This window comes from Bombina bombina, chromosome 6 (genome assembly GCF_027579735.1).
Source record: "Bombina bombina isolate aBomBom1 chromosome 6, aBomBom1.pri, whole genome shotgun sequence".
Taxonomy (NCBI): Eukaryota; Metazoa; Chordata; class Amphibia; order Anura; family Bombinatoridae; genus Bombina; species Bombina bombina.
This window is the reverse complement of record NC_069504.1, coordinates 47,997,177-48,016,180: the sequence shown is the minus strand read 5'-3', so window position 1 is coordinate 48,016,180 and position 19,004 is coordinate 47,997,177. Positions and strand designations below refer to the sequence as shown.

The following is a 19,004-nucleotide window of genomic DNA, read 5'->3' as shown; positions in this document are numbered from 1 at the left end:
TAAATACAAAATTACCTGTAAAATAAATCCTAACCTAAGTTACAATTAAACCTAATACTACACTATCATTAAATTAATTAAATAAATTAGCTACAAATAACTACAATTAAATACAATTAAATAAACTAACTAAAGTACAAAAAATAAAAAAAAATAAGTTACAAAAAATAAAAAGTTACAAACATTTAAAATATATTACAACAATTTTAAGCTACTTACACCTAATCTAAGCCCCCTAATAAAATAACAAAGCCCCCCAAAATAAAAAAATGCCCTACCCTATTCTAAATTACGAAAGTTAACAGCTCTATTACCTTACCAGCCCTTAAAAGGGCCTTTTGCGGGGCATGCCCCAAAGTATTCAGCTATTTTGCCTGTAAAAAAAAAATACAACCCCCCCAACATTAAAACCCACCACCCACACACCCCTACTCTAACCCAAACCCCCCTTAAAAAAACCTAACACTACCCCCCTGAAGATCATCCTACCTTTAGCCTTCTTCAGCCAGCCGACCACCGATGGAACAGAAGAGGACATCCGCAGCGGCCGAGTCATCATCCAAGGGGCGCTGAAGAAGTCTTCCATCCGATTGAAGTCATCATCCAAGGGGCGCTGAAGAGGTCTTCCATCCGATTGAAGTCTTCATCCAGGCGGCGTCTTCAATCTTCATCCATGCGGAGTGGAGCCATCTTCAGACGAGATGATGTGGAGCCATCTTCTTCCACCGACGACTTCCCGACGAATGACGGTTCCTTTAAGTGATGTCATCCAAGATGGCGTCCCTCGAATTCCGATTGGCTGATAGGATTCTATCAGCCAATCAGAATTAAGGTAGGAAAAATCTGATTGGCTGATTGAATCAGCCAATCAGATTGAGCTCGCATTCTATTGGCTGATCAGAATTCAAGGGACGCCATCTTGGATGACGTCACTTAAAGGAACCATCATTCATCGGGAAGTCGTCGGTGGAAGAAGATGGCTCCGCGTCGGCTCGTCTGAAGATGGCTCCGCTCCAGATGGATGAAGATTGAAGACGCCGCCTGGATGAAGACTTCAATTGGATGGAAGACCTCTTCAGCGCCCCTTGGATGATGACTTCAATTGGATGGAAGACTTCTTCAGCGCCCCATGGATGATGACTTCAATCGGATGGAAGACTTCTTCAGCGCCCCTTGGATGATGACTTCGGCCGCTGCGGATGTCCTCTTCTGTTCCATCGGTGGTCGGCTGGCTGAAGACGGCTAAAGGTAGGATGATCTTCAGGGTTGTAGTGTTAGGTTTATTTAAGGGGGGTTTGGGTTAGAGTAGGGGTATGTGGTGATGGGTTTTAATGTTGGGGGGTTGTATTTTTTTTACAGGCAAAAGAGCTGAATACTTTGGGGCATGCCCCACAAAAGGCCCTTTTAAGGGCTGGTAAGGTAATAGAGCTGTTAACTTTCGTAATTTAGAATAGGGTATGGATTTTTTTTATTTTGGGGGGCTTTATTATTTTATTAGGGGGCTTAGATTAGATGTAAGTAGCTTAAAATTGTTGTAATATTTTTTAAATGTTTGTAACTTTTTATTTTTTGTAACTTAGATTTTTTTATTTTTTGTACTTTAGTTAGTTTATTTAATTATAGTTATTTGTAGCTAATTTATTTAATTAATTTAATGATAGTGTAATGTTAGGTTTAATTGTAACTTAAGTTAGGATTTATTTTACAGGTAATTTTGTATTTATTTTAGCTAGGTAGTTATTAAATATTTAATAACTATTTAATAACTATTCTAACTAGCTAAAATAAATACAAAGTTACCTGTAAAATAAATATAAATCCTAAAATAGCTACAATGTAATTATTGATTACATTGTAGCTATCTTAGGTTTTATTTTACAGGTAAGTATTTAGTTTTAAATAGGAATAATTTATTTAATGATAGTGTAGTGTTAGGTGTAATTGAAACTTAGGTTAGTTTTTATTTTACAGATAAATTTGTCTTTATTTTAACTAGGTAGCTATTAAATAGTTAACAACTATTTAATAGCTATTGTACCTAGTTAAAATAAATTGAAATTTGCCTGTAAAATAAAAATAAATCCTAAAATAGCTACAATATACTTATTAATTATATTGTAGCTATATTAGGGTTTATTTTATAGGTAAGTATTTAGTTTTAAATAGGATTCATTTAGTTAATAAGAATAATATTTATTTAGATGTATTTAATTAATATTTTAGTTAGGTGGGTGTTAGGGTTAGACTTAGGTTTAGGGGTTAATAATTTTATTATAGTTGCGGCGGGGTCCGGGAGCGGCGGTTTAGGGGTTAATCAGTTTATTAGAGTGGCGGTGGGCTCTGGGAGCGGCGGTTTAGGGGGTAATACATTTATTTAGTTGCGGCGGTGTAGGGGGGGACAGATTAGGGGTGTTTAGACTCGGGGTACATGTTAGGGTGTTAGGTGCAGACATCTCCCATAGGAATCAATGGGATATCGGGCAGCAGCGAACATGAACTTTCGCTATGGTCAGACTCCCATTGATTCCTATGGGATCCGCCGCCTCCAGGGCGGCAGATTGAAAACCAGGTATGCTGGGCCGGAAAAGTGCAGAGCGTACCTGCTAGTCATTTGATAACTAGCAAAAGTAGTCAGATTGTGTGAAACTTGCGTTCGGAACATCTGGAGTGACGTAAGAATCGATCTGTGTCGGACTGTGTCTGGCGGATCGAAGCTTACATCACAAAATTCTACTTTTGCCGGTGTGTAGGGCTTGATAACTTAGGCGAATCAGCCTCGCCACAAATACGCTGCGGAATTCAAGCGTATTTGAGGTTGACGGCTTGATAACTAGGGGCCTATATGTATCGCCACACTGGCAAATTGTTTGTGCAATCAATTAACATTGTAATGCTTCATAGAGTTAAAGAAGAACAAAAGTCTAACGTAGTGCCCTCAATAAATACATCAAAAACATGTGAGAACGGCAATGGATCTTAGTTACTTCTGCTAAGATCATAGAAATCACAGGCAGATTCTTCTTCTAATGCTGCCTTTGATAAAACAGTACACTCCGGTACCATTTAAAAATAACAAACTTTTGATTGAAGTTAAGAAACTAACTATAATACACCACTCTCCTCTTACTACGTCCATCTTTGTTGAGAGTTGCAAGAGAATTACTGGATATGGCAGTTAGGGGAGGAGCTATATAGCAGCTCTGCTGTGGGTGATCCTCTTGCAACTTCCTGTTGGGGAAGGAGAATATCCCACAAGTAATGGATGATCCGTGGACTGGATACACTTAACAAGAGAAACATATTTTCCAAATAGATATTTCTCAAAAGGCCTCAAAATGTAGAATTAAGGTAATCGCATATGAAACATTTAGAAAAGGGTTTTGGACTAAGCAATATTAAAAGTTGAAAAGTTATCGCTAACAAAACATTATATTGCTCCTAAGAGTCTTTGTTCCAATAGAATTCCACATCAAGGAAAAAATCTAGTTTACCCATTTTAATGTAGCGTGGTTTCTCCAATTTTAGAGTTTTTGTCACTATCTGTTTCCACTCCGAAAGGGACGGGCATTGTAATCGTTTCCAATAACAAGAATGAGACGTTTTGCACAAATTAACAACATGGTAGGTTTGTATTTACATGTAATTTGAAGGGGATAATTAAAGGGACAATCTAATCAAAATTAAACTTTCATGATTCAGATAGGGAATGCAATTTTAAACAACTTTCCAATTCACTTTTATCATCAAATTGGTTTTGTTCTCTTTGTATTCTTTGATGAAAGCTAAACCTAGGTAGGCTCATATGCTAATTTCTAAGCCCTTGAAGGCCGCCCCTTATTTAAATGCATTTGGCAGTTTTTTACAGCTAGAGGGTACTAGTTCATGTGTGCCATACAGATAACATTGAGACCACGCCCATGAAGTTACAAGTGAGAAGGCACTGATTGGCTAAATGCAAGTCTTTCAAAAGAACTGAGATAAGGGGGCAGTCTGCAGAGACTTAGATACAAGGTAATCACAGAGGTAAAAAGTGTATTAATATAACTGTGTTGGTTGTGCAAAACTGGGAAATGGGTAATAAAGGGATTATCTATCTTTTTTAAACAATAACAATTCTGGAGTAGACTTTCCCATTAAGCAAGAGACCAATGGAGATGGGTTGATGGAGCAGTTTAATCTAGATTCCATATGACTTATTGGAGCCCATTTATCAAGCTCCGGATGGAGCTTGAGGGCCCGTGTTTCTGGAGAGCCTGCAGGCTCACCAGAAACAGCAGTTATGAAGCAGCGGTCTAAAGACCGCTGCTCCATAACCTGTCCGCCTGCACTGAGCAGGCGGACAGACATCGCCAAAAATCAACCCGATCGAAAGTGCTGGAGCGGCTGCCAGGATTAAAAGGTAAGTTTTTGAAGTAAACTGTGAAATGTCAGTTTTGATGAATTAAAGTGCCCTTGTTTTTTTTTTAATAGGTTTATTAAAAACCGGGCACTAATTCATCTAAATGGACCTTCACTTTAAAAATGATGTCAACATAAGTTTTTAGACAAAAGGATACAAGGTACTGTTTTTTAATATGACCCTCGGTCATGTCATCATTACTAACGATTGCTGGGCTTGCAACATGGAGTCTTATAAATTATTGTACAGGTGCAAATCTGAAATCCAAACTTATTCTGAAATCCAAACTTTTTCATTAATATTTTTTTTAAATAAAATGATCAAAAATTACACATTTTCCCCACCTGTAAGTCACATTCTCCTCTGCCAGTGTCTTTGGTTATATTATAATACGGAAATATATATTAGTACTGCGCTAGCCAAAAAATGAATATCAGACCCTTCTAAAAAAACACACGTTCCTCTAAAATGTGTGGATTGGTCTAAAATATACCTTATATAATATTATGTTTCTTAATTACAGTACAGTACTATATTTCTATGTATACAAAAGTATTAAAATGATATAAAACTACCTTTAGATCACATGTATAACCTGTATTATTACAAGTAAATGTTGCCTAACAGACATAAGATATTGTTGTTTACACTTGGTTCCAAACTGATCCAATTTTATAGATGCAAATATTCCAAAATCCAAACCTTCTCCAGTCCCTTGGATAAAGGTTTTTTTTTCTACTGTGCGGTTGCGGAAATAATCTTTTATTTTACCCAGATATATAATTTATACTACAAGGTAATATGGCTGTGAACAGTCAGCCTTTCAAGTGTTTTACTTATTAACCCTTTGAGTGCTAAGCACTTTCCCACCTGGGTGCTAAGCTTTTTGTGTATTTTTTTTTTTTTTAGATCCCCAAGACTTACACTGTTGGAAAGGTTAGGCGATTACCTTTCCAACTGCGGGTCTTGGGGGTCTGTAGTTGCTTAGATGCCTGAGATACAGGCTTCTAAGCAGCATGCCCCCTGCTCCTATACTTAACATTGTTAAAGGGACAGTCTACACCAGAATTTTTATTGTTTTAAAAGATAGATAATCCCTTTATTACCCATTTCCCAGTTTTGCATAACCAACACATTTATAATAATATACTTTTAACCTCTGTGATTATCTTGTATCTAAGCCTCTGCAAACTGCCCCTTTTTTCAGTTCTTTTGACAGACTTGCAGTCTAGCCAATCAGTGCCTGCTCCCAGATAACTTCTTGTGCACGAGCACAGTGTTATCTATATGAAATATGTGAACTAACACCCTCTAGTGGTGAAAAACTGTTAAAATGCAATCTGAAAGAGGTGGGCTTCAAGGTCTAAGAAATTAGCATATGAACCTCCTAGGTTAAGCTTTCAACTAAGAATACCAAGAGAACAAAGCAAAATTGGTGATAAAAGTAAATTGGAAAATTGTTTAAAATTACATGCTCTATCTGAATCATGAAAGTTTATTTTGGCCTAGACTGTCCCTTTAAGTATAAATAAAGTTGCGCGGTGACATCACTGCGCATAACATGAAGGAGTGGGTGGGAGCCCCCAGATCTCCCTCAAGGTGGGAGAGTGCTAACGACGGCTCTTGGCTGTCACAGAGTTTCCTACTCTGGTGCTAACGACGGCTCAGAGCCATCGTTAGCACTCAAGAGGTTAAGATTGTATTCTGTTAACTGTTTTACTGTCAAATCCAACACTGTGTCAGTTCAACCCGTAAATTTGGCACAATGTGCAGCAGACATCACAGAATATATCAGCATTGCTCTGTGTGAATGTTAAACCGATGCCGTGGTGCAAAGTGGGTATAATAGCTGCTGTCTGGGTTAATTAATATTTCACTGGCTTGGGCTCCTGATGAGCACTGTCCTGGCAGTTCTTGGGCTCTTGTTTCTAATAAATCAATGTGATGCCACAAGCAAATCAAACCTCAGCAAGTATATGAGTTAATAACCAAAAGGACATGTGGTTTACATATAAAAACCACTATACAGAAGGTACAAAAATAAAGACAGGTATAGGAAAGCTGATGAAGTATATTTTACTATGAGGTTTTCTATCATGTTTTTTAAAAATTACATGAGATAGAAAAACTTTTTCTTCATGATTAAGATAGAGCATACAATTTAAAACAACTTTCCAATTTACTTCTATTAACTAACTTGCATCATTCTCTCAGTAGTCTTTGTTAAAAGGCATATCTAGGTAGGCTCATGAGCAGCAATGCACTACTGGGAGCTAGCTGACGATTGGTGGCTGCACATATATGCCTCTTATTATTGGCTTACCTGAGGTTTTCAGATTGATCCCAGTAGTGCATTGATGCTCCTTCAACAAAGAATACTGTGACAATGAAGCAAATTTGATCATAGAAGTTAATTGGAAAGATGTTTAAAACTATACGTTTTATCTGAATCATGAAAGAAAAAATTTGGGTTTCCTGTCCCTTTAAAGCTAAATTTACATAATACATTACCTATGCAGCTCTCAAGCACCACAGCCAGTGATTGGTAGGTTGTGGAACTGCTGCTCCTGATTGGTGGATCAACCATTTTCTGTTCCTCCTAAGTGTGACATTACCTATATGTTTAACCCTTCGTGGGAGTTAAACACACAGGGGTTAATCACAGTCTTTTAGATGCACTTATCAAACAATGTATCTACAAAAATCTCCCTAGAATTAAATTGTGAGTTCTGTAGACAAATTATTAGATATGTAAACATTATATAGTTATTTAGGGGTCGATTTATCAACGGCTCTCGCCAGTCTTTGCCCTCCTACGACTGCAGGTACTCACAAGAGAACCTGCAGTCCATATTTAACAAGCAGCGGTCATCAGACCGCTGCTTCCCTAACCTTTCTAATGGCCTGGCTAATTTCAATCTCCCTGGTCTCGTCCAACCGGGGAGTTTGACAGCTCCTGTCCGTGTGTGATTGGCTGTGTGCGGGCAGGGGGCGGGATTGCACGCAAGCGCAAAATAGCGCTCGTGTGCAATGCCGAATTCCGGCAGCTGAATTCAACCCACCAGAGGCGAGCTGCGACAGAGAGGGGCGCATATGTGCGCCCCTGTCCACGCAGCTTGATAAATTGACTCCTAAGTGTCAGTAATACAAAACTTGCATGCACTAACAAATTAGACCCTTTAAAACATTTTATTTTTTTTATTCATAGTTTCTTTAGCAAATCATGACCTGAGTAAATATTTTTGTGCATTGATGACAGTGAGAGGAGATGTGAAATCTACATTGTGACATATGAGACTAATTTGGCAAACTTGTTGTTGGCAAATGCTAACAAGATTAAATTCTTCATGCAAAAATGCTTAAAAAACCATCATGTGAAATGCTGCTGTTTTTATTCTCCTAATCCCTAAATAGTTCAGATAAAGTTTCCCCTTTAACCCCTTGCTTGCTACAGCAAAACTCACCATATCTACTGGCTGACGTCCTGGATACGGTAGAGTTATTTACTGCGTTGTAAGCGGTTACTTGCTTGGATACCAGAGCCACAACAGCACCATCTGGAACCTGGAGAAAAGAGATATAACACAAATAATTAAACTATGTTATATGCGCTCCTCACTATGAAATCAGTCTATTTGTAGAGTCATGATTCTCCACCTTTGACTAGGTTAATATTGTGATTATTACGCGACAACGGCAACCAAAGGGGCGAACAGGGGAGGAGGCAGCCATTCCACAAATTTAGTGGTAAATTATTAATGGAATCATGTGAATTTGATTATTGTTTCTGTTTTATTTTATATTTCAGGGGTAAATTGATCTATTGAGTTTTGTTTCTTTAAAACATTTAAGGCCAGATTACGTGTGCAGCGCTATCTTAATGTGCGCCCGTAAAGTTTGTGGTTTCACTTTGCGCTAAGCGCAATTAGACCTCTGGTTAGAAAGAAAAAGTTGCCCCCCAAATAAAGAGGACAGTACATGTAACATGTAAAATAAATATGAGCATTTTTATTTATATATTTTTTTAAAAGCTGCACAAAGCAGTTATAAGGGGTTAAAGTGAGGAGATGTGAAGTGTTTGAAAAAAACGGCACCTAAAATGCTTTTACATGGAGGTCAATGGGGGACTGTGTTTTCTCTATAAATATATATGTATATGCTTATATACATATATATTTATGTGTTAATATGTGTATTTGCTGTGGCTGATGGCATGAAAATGAGGCTCCCATTGGAGCCTACGGAAGCGCTTGGCTGTCAGCAATGCGAACGCAACCTTGTGTTTGCATTGTGACGCAGTTGTAATACCAGCACACATTTATTGCGCTCACGTAAGCACAATATTGCGCTCTACTCATAATCTGGCCCTTACTGTCCCTTTAACTTCTGATATTTAGAGAGACAGGAAACCCAAAAAAAAATATTTCATGATTCAGATAGAGGGGCCTATCTATAAAGCTCCGAAAGGAGCTTGACGGCCGGTGTTTCTGGCGAGTCTTCAGACTCGCCAGAAACAGCAGTTATGAAGCAGCGGTCACAAAGACCGCTGCTCCATAACCTGTCCGCCTGCTCTGAGCAGGCGGACAGACATCGCCGGAAATCAACCCGATCGAGTACGATCAGGTTGATTGACACCTCCCTGCTGGCGGCCCATTGGCCGCAAGTCTGCAGGGGGCGGCGTTGCACCAGCAGCTCTTGTGAGCTGCTGGTGCAATGCTGAATACGGAGAGCGTATTGCTCTCCGCATTCAGCGAGATCTGGCGGACCTGATCCGCACTGTCGGGTCAGGTCTGCCAGACTTTGATAAATAGAGGCCACTGCATACAATTTTAAACAACTTTCCAATGTACCTCTATTATCTCATTTTCTTCATTATTTAGGTATCCTATGTTAAAAAAAAATGATTATTTTATTTTACTTTTTATGTTTTTGATCATTGATTGAAAAGTTAACTTTTCTTGATTTGGTGAGTTTTTCATCTAAAATCAAGAAGAAAAGTTTATGAAATAGTTTTCTCATAGAAAAAAAGTGGCTGCAACTAATCTCATCTTCTTAAAGGAACATGAGAATTTTTTCTCTCCTGATTCAGATAGAACATTGATTTTTTTCAACAACTTTCTAATTTACTTCTATTATCACATTTTCTTCATTCTCTTAGTATCTGTTGTTGAAAAGCAGGGACTTAAGGCCATGAGCTTGCACGTATTTGGAGCACTAAATGGCAGCAGTTTTGCAAGAATCTGATAGATTTGCAAGAGCACTAGATGGCAGTATTATGACCAATTATGTAGTGCTCCAGATGCCTATCTAGGTATCTCTTTAACAAAGAATAACATGGGAACAAAGCAAATTTTATTATAGAAATAAACTGGAAACTTTTTAAAAATGTATGCTGACTGATTCACAAAAGAACATTTTTGGGTCTCAAATCCCTTTAAACTGGCATTTTACATTTCTCATAGTGTAAATTGTAAAACCGTTAAAATACAAGGTCTGAAATATAGTCCAAAATTGCAGAACTCACTTTACAGGAATTGCAAAACTCATTCTCACTGTCTGATCCCGGTAGGAAATCATTTATAATAATACAGAATGGCAAACACTTAACTCGCGATCATTGCAATGCGATCGTCTAAAGAAATCTCTTTCCTAAAGACGACAATATGAGCTGGCAAAACACAAAGGCAAACGTATGTAAATACTTCTAAGGTGCTTAATTAATATTATTATGAATTAGGATGAAATCTCTAACAAGCTTTCAGTAACAAAGAAAATGTTTTTAGACAGAGATGACTGCAGCCCTGCAAACATAATAACACAGCTATTCTATGAGAAGGTTAATACAATATCAAGTCGTTGTACACAATGCTAAGGCGTAAAAGCTGTTGTGATTCCAATAAGCACGGATTGTAGGTGCTGCTGGGTGACAACTAGAAAAAATCACTTAGGAGGTATATAAATCATAGAGTGATATTTATCTCATGTCAAACTCATATATGACCTCATACTACAATTTGCTATGAGACAGATTCATCACACACTGAGATATGTTGGACATTTTGATGAATCAGAGTCCCAGAATAACATTGTATGAAATTATATTTATCTCACCTGAGAAAAATATTGATTTTGATGAATATACCCATAATGCAAACTCTTTTAACCTCTTGGCTACCAAAGAAAGCTACAATGCATTGTGTAGTAATCGTGTAAGCAGTTTTGCAAAGATTTACCTCTTAATAACATAGTTGTATTTTTTTTAGATACAAAATTGTTGGTCTCAGATCAAACGAATATGCAAACTGCAGTGTGGTGGTCTGAGTTTAAAGGGAACTATAACTACATAAAGAAGATGCTCTGCTATAGATATGTGCAATAGCATTTAGTTTGTTTCACACAAATTGTTCATTCTGAAGAAGAAAAAACACTTCACGAACAATTAGGCATAAAGGTTCATCCAAACCTTAGCACAATAATTTAGTTTTAAATTCATTCAACCATTTCATGTTTATTTTAATGCGTAAATTATGTAATACTTTGTTTTATTTTATGAAAATGTAATGTTGGGAACAGAACAGTGTCACATACTGTACTGTGGGGAACAGAACAGTGTCACATACTGTACTGTGGGGAACATAACAGTGTCACATACTGTACTGTGGGGAACAGAACAGTGTCACATACTGTACTGTGGGGAACAGAACAGTGTCACATACTGTACTGTGGGGAACAGAACAGTGTCACATACTGTATTGTGGGGAACAGAACAGTGTCACCTACTGTAATGTGGGGAACATAACTAACAGTGTCACATATTATACTGTGGGGAACAGATCGCATAGTGTCACATACTGTAATGTGAGGAACAGATCACATAGTGTCACATACTGTAATGTGAGGAACAGATCACATAGTGTCACATACTGTAATGTGAGGAACAGATCACATAGTGTCACATACTGTAATGTGAGGAACAGATCACATAGTGTCACATACTGTAATGTGAGGAACAGATCACATAGTGTCACATACTGTAATGTGGGGAACAGATCACATAGTGTCACATACTGTACTGTGGGGAACAGATCACATAGTGTCACATACTGTACTGTGGGGAACAGATTGCATAGTGTCACATACTGTACTGTGGGGAACAGATCGCATAGTGTCACATACTGTACTGTGGGGAACAGATCGCATAGTGTCACATACTGTACTGTGGGGAACAGATCGCATAGTGTGTCACATACTGCAATGTGGGGAACAGATCACATACTGTAATGTGGGGAACAGATCACATAGTGTCATATACTGTACTGTGGGGAACAGATCGCATAGTGTCACATACTGTACTGTGGGGAACAGATCGCATAGTGTGTCACATACTGCAATGTGGGGAACAGATCACATAGTGTCACATACTGTAATGTGGGGAACAGATCACATAGTGTCACATACTGTACTGTGGGGAACAGATCGCATAGTGTGTCACATACTGTAATGTGGTTAACAGATCGCATAGTGTGTCACATACTGTAATGTGGGGAACAGATCACATAGTGTCACATACTGTACTGTGGGGAACAGATTGAATAGTGTCACATACTGTAATGTGGGGAACAGATTGCATAGTGTCACATACTGTACTGTGGGGAACAGATCGCATAGTGTGTCACATACTGTAATGTGGTTAACAGATCGCATAGTGTGTCACATACTGTAATGTGGGGAACAGATCACATAGGCCTAGATTTGGAGTTCGGCGGTAGCCGTCAAAACCAGCGTTAGAGGCTCCTAACGCTGGTTTTGGCCGCCCGCTGGTATTTGGAGTCAGTGATTAAAGGGTCTAACGCTCACTTTTCAGCCGCGACTTTTCCATACCGCAGATCCCCCTACGCCATTTGCGTAGCCTATCTTTTCAATGGGATCTTTCTAACGCTGGTATTTAGAGTCGTTTCTGAAGTGAGCGTTAGAGCTCTAACGACAAGATTCCAGCCGCCTGAAAAAAGCAGGAGTTAAGAGCTTTCTGGCTAACGCCGGTTCATAAAGCTCTTAACTACTGTACCCTAAAGTACACTAACACCCATAAACTACCTATGTACCCCTAAACCGAGGCCCCCCCCACATCGCCGACACTCGATTAAAATTTTTAACCCCTAATCTGCCGACCGCCACCTACGTTATATTTATGTACCCCTAATCTGCTGCCCCTAACCCCGCCGACCCCTGTATTATATTTATTAACCCCTAACTTGCCCCCCACAACGTCGCCGCCAGCTACTTAAAATAATTAACCCCTAATCTGCCGACCGCCACCTATGTTATATTTATGTACCCCTAATCTGCTGCCCCTAACCCCGCCGACCCCTATATTATATTTATTAACCCCTAACCTGTCCCCCACAACATCGCCGCCAGCTACTTAAAATAATTAACCCCTAATCTTCCGACCGCAAAGCGCCGCCACCTACGTTATCCCTATGTACCCCTAATCTGCTACCCCTAACACCGCCGACCCCTATATTATATTTATTAACCCCTAATCTGCCCCCCACAACGTCGCCGACACCTGCCTACACTTATTAACTCCTAATCTGCCGAGCGGACCTGAGCGCTACTATAATAAAGTTATTAACCCCTAATCCGCCTCACTAACCCTATCATAAATAGTATTAACCCCTAATCTGCCCTCCCTAACATCGCCGACACCTACCTTCAATTATTAACCCCTAATCTTCCGATCGGAGCTCACCGCTATTCTAATAAATGGATTAACCCCTAAAGCTAAGTCTAACCCTAACACTAACACCCCCCTAAGTTAAATATAATTTACATCTAACAAAATAAATTAACTCTTATTAAATAAATGATTCCTATTTAAAGCTAAATACTTACCTGTAAAATAAATCCTAATATAGCTACAATATAAATTATAATTATATTGTAGCTATTTTAGGATTAATATTTATTTTACAGGTAACTTTGTATTTATTTTAACCAGGTACAATAGCTATTAAATAGTTAAGAACTATTTAATAGTTACCTAGTTAAAATAATAACAAATTTACCTGTAAAATAAATCCTAACCTAAGATATAATTAAACCTAACACTACCCTATCAATAAAATAATTAAATAAACTACCTACAATTACCTACAATTAACCTAACACTACACTATCAATAAATTAATTAAACACAATTCCTACAAATAAATACAATAAAATAAACTAGCTAAAGTACAAAAAATAAAAAAGAACTAAGTTACAGAAAATAAAAAAATATTTACAAACATAAGAAAAATATTACAACAATTTTAAACTAATTACACCTACTCTAAGCCCCCTAATAAAATAACAAAGCCCCCCAAAATAAAAAATTCCCTACCCTATTCTAAATTAAAAAAGTTACAAGCTCTTTTACCTTACCAGCCCTGAACAGGGCCCTTTGCGGGGCATGCCCCAAGAAGTTCAGCTCTTTTGCCTGTAAAAAAAAACATACAATACCCCCCCCCCCCAACATTACAACCCACCACCCACATACCCCTAATCTAACCCAAACCCCCCTTAAATAAACCTAACACTAATCCCCTGAAGATCTTCCTACCTTGTCTTCCCATCCAGGTATCACCGATCCGTCCTGGCTCCAAGATCTTCATCCAACCCAAGCGGGGGTTGGCGATCCATAATCCGGTGCTGAAGAGGTCCAGAAGAGGCTCCAAAGTCTTCCTCCTATCCGGCAAGAAGAGGACATCCGGACCGGCAAACATCTTCTCCAAGCGGCATCTTCGATCTTCTTCCATCCGGAGCGAAGCGGCAGGATCCTGAAGACCTCCAGCGCGGAACATCCATCCGGACCGACGACTGAACGACGAATGACTGTTCCTTTAAGGGACGTCATCCAAGATGGCGTCCCTCGAATTCCGATTGGCTGAAAGGATTCTATCAGCCAATCGGAATTAAGGTAGGAATTTTCTGATTGGCTGATGGAATCAGCCAATCAGAATCTAGTTCAATCCGATTGGCCGATCCAATCAGCCAATCAGATTGAGCTCGCATTCTATTGGCTGATCGGAACAGCCAATAGAATGCGAGCTCAATCTGATTGGCTGATTGGATCAGCCAATCGGATTGAACTTGATTCTGATTGGCTGATTCCATCAGCCAATCAGAAAATTCCTACCTTAATTCCGATTGGCTGATAGAATCCTATCAGCCAATCGGAATTTGAGGGACGCTATCTTGGATGACGTCCCTTAAAGGAACAGTCATTCGTCGTTCAGTCGTCGGTCCGGATGGATGTTCCGGGCTGGAGGTCTTCAGGATCCTGCCGCTTCGCTCCGGATGGAAGAAGATCGAAGATGCCGCTTGGAGAAGATGTTTGCCGGTCCGGATGTCCTCTTCTTGCCGGATAGGAGGAAGACTTTGGAGCCTCTTCTGGACCTCTTCAGCACCGGATTATGGATCGCCAACCCCCGCTTGGGTTGGATGAAGATCTTGGAGCCAGGACGGCTCGGTGATACCTGGATGGTGAAGACAAGGTAGGAAGATCTTCAGGGGATTAGTGTTAGGTTTATTTAAGGGGGGTTTGGGTTAGATTAGGGGTATGTGGGTGGTGGGTTGTAATGTTGGGGGGGGGTATTGTATGTTTTTTTTTACAGGCAAAAGAGCTGAACTTCTTGGGGCATGCCCCGCAAAGGGCCCTGTTCAGGGCTGGTAAGGTAAAAGAGCTTGTAACTTTTTTAATTTAGAATAGGGTAGGGAATTTTTTATTTTGGGGGGCTTTGTTATTTTATTAGGGGGCTTAGAGTAGGTGTAATTAGTTTAAAATTGTTGTAATATTTTTCTTATGTTTGTAAATATTTTTTTATTTTCTGTAACTTAGTTCTTTTTTATTTTTTGTACTTTAGCTAGTTTATTTAATTGTATTTATTTGTAGGAATTGTGTTTAATTAATTTATTGATAGTGTAGTGTTAGGTTAATTGTAGGTAATTGTAGGTAGTTTATTTAATTATTTTATTGATAGGGTAGTGTTAGGTTTAATTATATCTTAGGTTAGGATTTATTTTACAGGTAAATTTGTTATTATTTTAACTAGGTAACTATTAAATAGTTCTTAACTATTTAATAGCTATTGTACCTGGTTAAAATAATTACAAAGTTGCCTGTAAAATAAATATTAATCCTAAAATAGCTATAATATAATTATAATTTATATTGTAGCTATATTAGGATTTATTTTACAGGTAAGTATTTAGCTTTAAATAGGAATCATTTATTTAATAAGAGTTAATTTATTTCGTTAGATAAAAATTATATTTAACTTAGGGGGGTGTTAGTGTTAGGGTTAGACTTAGCTTTAGGGGTTAATCCATTTATTAGAATAGCGGTGAGCTCCGATCGGAAGATTAGGGGTTAATAATTGAAGGTAGGTGTCGGCGATGTTAGGGAGGGCAGATTAGGGGTTAATACTATTTATGATAGGGTTAGTGAGGCAGATTAGGGGTTAATAACTTTATTATAGTAGCGCTCAGGTCCGCTCGGCAGATTAGGGGTTAATAAGTGTAGGCAGGTGTCGGCGACGTTGAGGGGGGCAGATTAGGGGTTAATAAATATAATATAGGGGTCAGCGATGTTAGGGCAGCAGATTAGGGGTACATAGGGATAACGTAGGTTGCGGCGGTTTACGGAGCGGCAGATTAGGGGTTAAAAAAAATATGCAGGGGTCAGCGATAGCGGGGTCGGCAGATTAGGGGTTAATAAGTGTAAGGTTAGGGGTGTTTAGACTCGGGGTACATGTTAGAGTGTTAGGTGCAGACGTAGGAAGTGTTTCCCCATAGGAAACAATGGGGCTGCGTTAGGAGCTGAACGCTGCTTTTTTGCAGGTGTTAGGTTTTTTTTTGAGCTCAAACAGCCCCATTGTTTCCTATGGGAGAATCGTGCACGAGCACGTTTTTGAGGCCGGCCGCGTCCGTAAGCAACTCTGGTATCGAGAGTTGCATTTGCGGTAAAAATGCTCTACGCTCCTTTTTTGGAGCCTAACGCAGCATTTGATTAAACTCTCGATACCAGAGTTAATTTTATGGTGCGGCCAGAAAAAAGCCCGCGGAGCGTTACCAGCCCTTTTACCGCCGAACTCCAAATCTAGGCCATAGTGTCACATACTGTACTGTGGGGAACAGATTGCATAGTGTGTCACATACTGCAATGTGGGGAACAGATCACATAGTGTCACATACTGTAATGTGGGGAACAGATCTCATAGTGTGTCACATACTGCAATGTGGGGAACAGATCACATAGTGTCACATACTGTACTGTTGAGACCAGAACTTACTATATATATATATATATATATATATATATTTAAAATCCCAAATGAACTCTGCACTCACTCCGCTGTTCAACTGCCCAGGGTGCATCCAATGCCGCAGTGTGCCTTCACAAATATCCAAAAAAAGAGAGCACTCACCAGGACTTATACTTTAAAGCATTCACAGCTTTATTTTAACAAAGTGACGTTTCGAGGATTTTAACCTCGTCCTCAGACTTTACAACAGTGTACATACCTCAATTCTTTTAAACCCTCCACCGACTATCACCGCGATACCGGAAGTCACCCGGCGTCCTGTGCGCAAGACTGCGCATGTCAGAGCGTCGGCATGGCAACCGGCCGCGGTGTACACTAAAAACAAAAATGTGAATACAAATGGTTACAATACAGAGCTGTTCAATTGTTACAATATTCTCAATGCACTTAACATTCTAACAATATCCTTTATAAGAGCTAGATAGTTACAACACTTAACATCCCTACGATGCGTGTAGATTACTGTGTCAAATTTACCTAACTATTTCAAAAACTGGGAATTGGTATAGACCTGATTTTGTATCAAACCTACCACCACATATGGCTATACTGGCTATCATAATCCAAATTATTGCTAACTTCAGGATAATACTCCCTAGACTTATGGTATCACAAATAACAGTGCCAGTCCAGGTTGGTATTCAACCCTCCGGGCACCAAAGTGCCCAGATTGAAGATCCACCTGGACTCGCACCGCAACAGGAGTCTATCTCTATCACCCCCTCTAGTTGGGGGTGGAATGTGATCTATGATCACATATCTCAGGTCAGCAACCGTATGGCCAGTCAGCGCAAAATGTCGTGCCACGGGTTGGTCTGACCCCTTGTTTTTTATAGCCAGTCGAATGGCTGCACGATGATTGGCCATACGGGTGCGCAAGTCGTCGATAGTCTTCCCGACATAGAATAACCCACACGGACAGTGTAATAAATATACTATATGTGTCGTCGTGCAGGTTACTCTATGTCGGATCGTGTATCTGCGATTGGTGGTTGGATGAACAAAGAATTTTGCATTAGACAAACCACTACATGTAGTGCATCCCGCACACTTATAACATCCAGGTTTTTTAGTCTGTAGCCAGTTAGATTTTTCGTAGCACAGTACAGGGTCAACCTTCACCAGAATGTCCCGTAGAGAACGTGATCTTCTGAAGCCTACTTGTGGGTATCTAGAACCCCTAAATGGCAGATTTTTATCACTTTCCACGATATTCCAGTTCTTTTTTACCAATTTTTGTAGGTTCTGCTTGTCTGAGGTGTAAGTGGTCGTAAGTATCATCCTTCTCTCTTTATCCCCTTTTGGCACAGTTCTTAAAGCTGTATCCTGATCCATGGAGGTAAATTTCTGGAAGTGTTGGTTAATCTGTTTCTCTTGATAGCCCCTCTGTAAGAATCGTGCTTTCATCTCTATCAGCTGTTGTTGGGCATTACTCTGTTTGCTGTTATTTCGCATAACCCGCTTAAATTGAGAGATAGGTAAAGCCTTCTTAAGTGATGGAGGATGACAGCTAGTAGCCTCCAACAATGAGTTCCTATCTGTCTCCTTTTTGTACAAGGTTGTGCCCAACACACCGTCTTCCATAGATATTCGCAGGTCGAGGAAATCTACTGATGTAGAACTTTTGGTCATCTTAAACTGTAGCTTTGGATTGATGGTGTTTAATATCCTATGCCAATCATCTAATTCTTCCTCCGTACCTGACCATAGAATGATCAAATCATCTATGTAGCGTTTGAAATATTTAATGTGTTGGTGTCGAAATTGATCCGTGTCTCGTTCTTCAAATTCTGCCATGAATAAATTGGCATACGATGGGGCCATATTAGACCCCATCGCCGTCCCTTGTAGTTGCAAAAAGAACGATTTCTCGAACTTGAAGTAGTTTCTGCTGAGGCAAAGATCCAATAATTCCAGGATTAACTCTACTGGTGGTCCCACGTATGGGTATCGGTTCAATTGTTTGCGAACTGCCATCATCCCCTGTTCGTGTGGTATGGACGTATAAAGACTAACCACATCCAATGTTGCCAATATGGTGGGTTGCTTGATTGTTGGAAATGATTTGATCTCTTTAATCAGACTAATCGAGTCCAACAGAAACGAAGGCATATTGCGGACACATGGTTGGAGTATACTATCCAGAAATACTGCTAACGGTTGTAAGAGGGATCCTATGGAGGACACGATAGGTCTGCCCGGTGGGCGATTTGGGTGCTTATGGATCTTCGGCAGTG

General features: G+C 39.4%; 1 protein-coding gene across 1 annotated transcript in view; it reads right to left on the bottom strand.

The window, feature by feature from the left end:
* PLXNA4 (plexin A4) overlaps positions 1 to 19,004 on the bottom strand; it is a 1,088,215-nt gene that overhangs the window by 89,282 nt on the left and 979,929 nt on the right. The window contains exon 27 of the mRNA XM_053716394.1: positions 7,864 to 7,963. Coding sequence (XP_053572369.1) covers positions 7,864 to 7,963 — 100 coding nt within the window. The remainder of the gene's footprint in view (positions 1 to 7,863; positions 7,964 to 19,004) is intronic.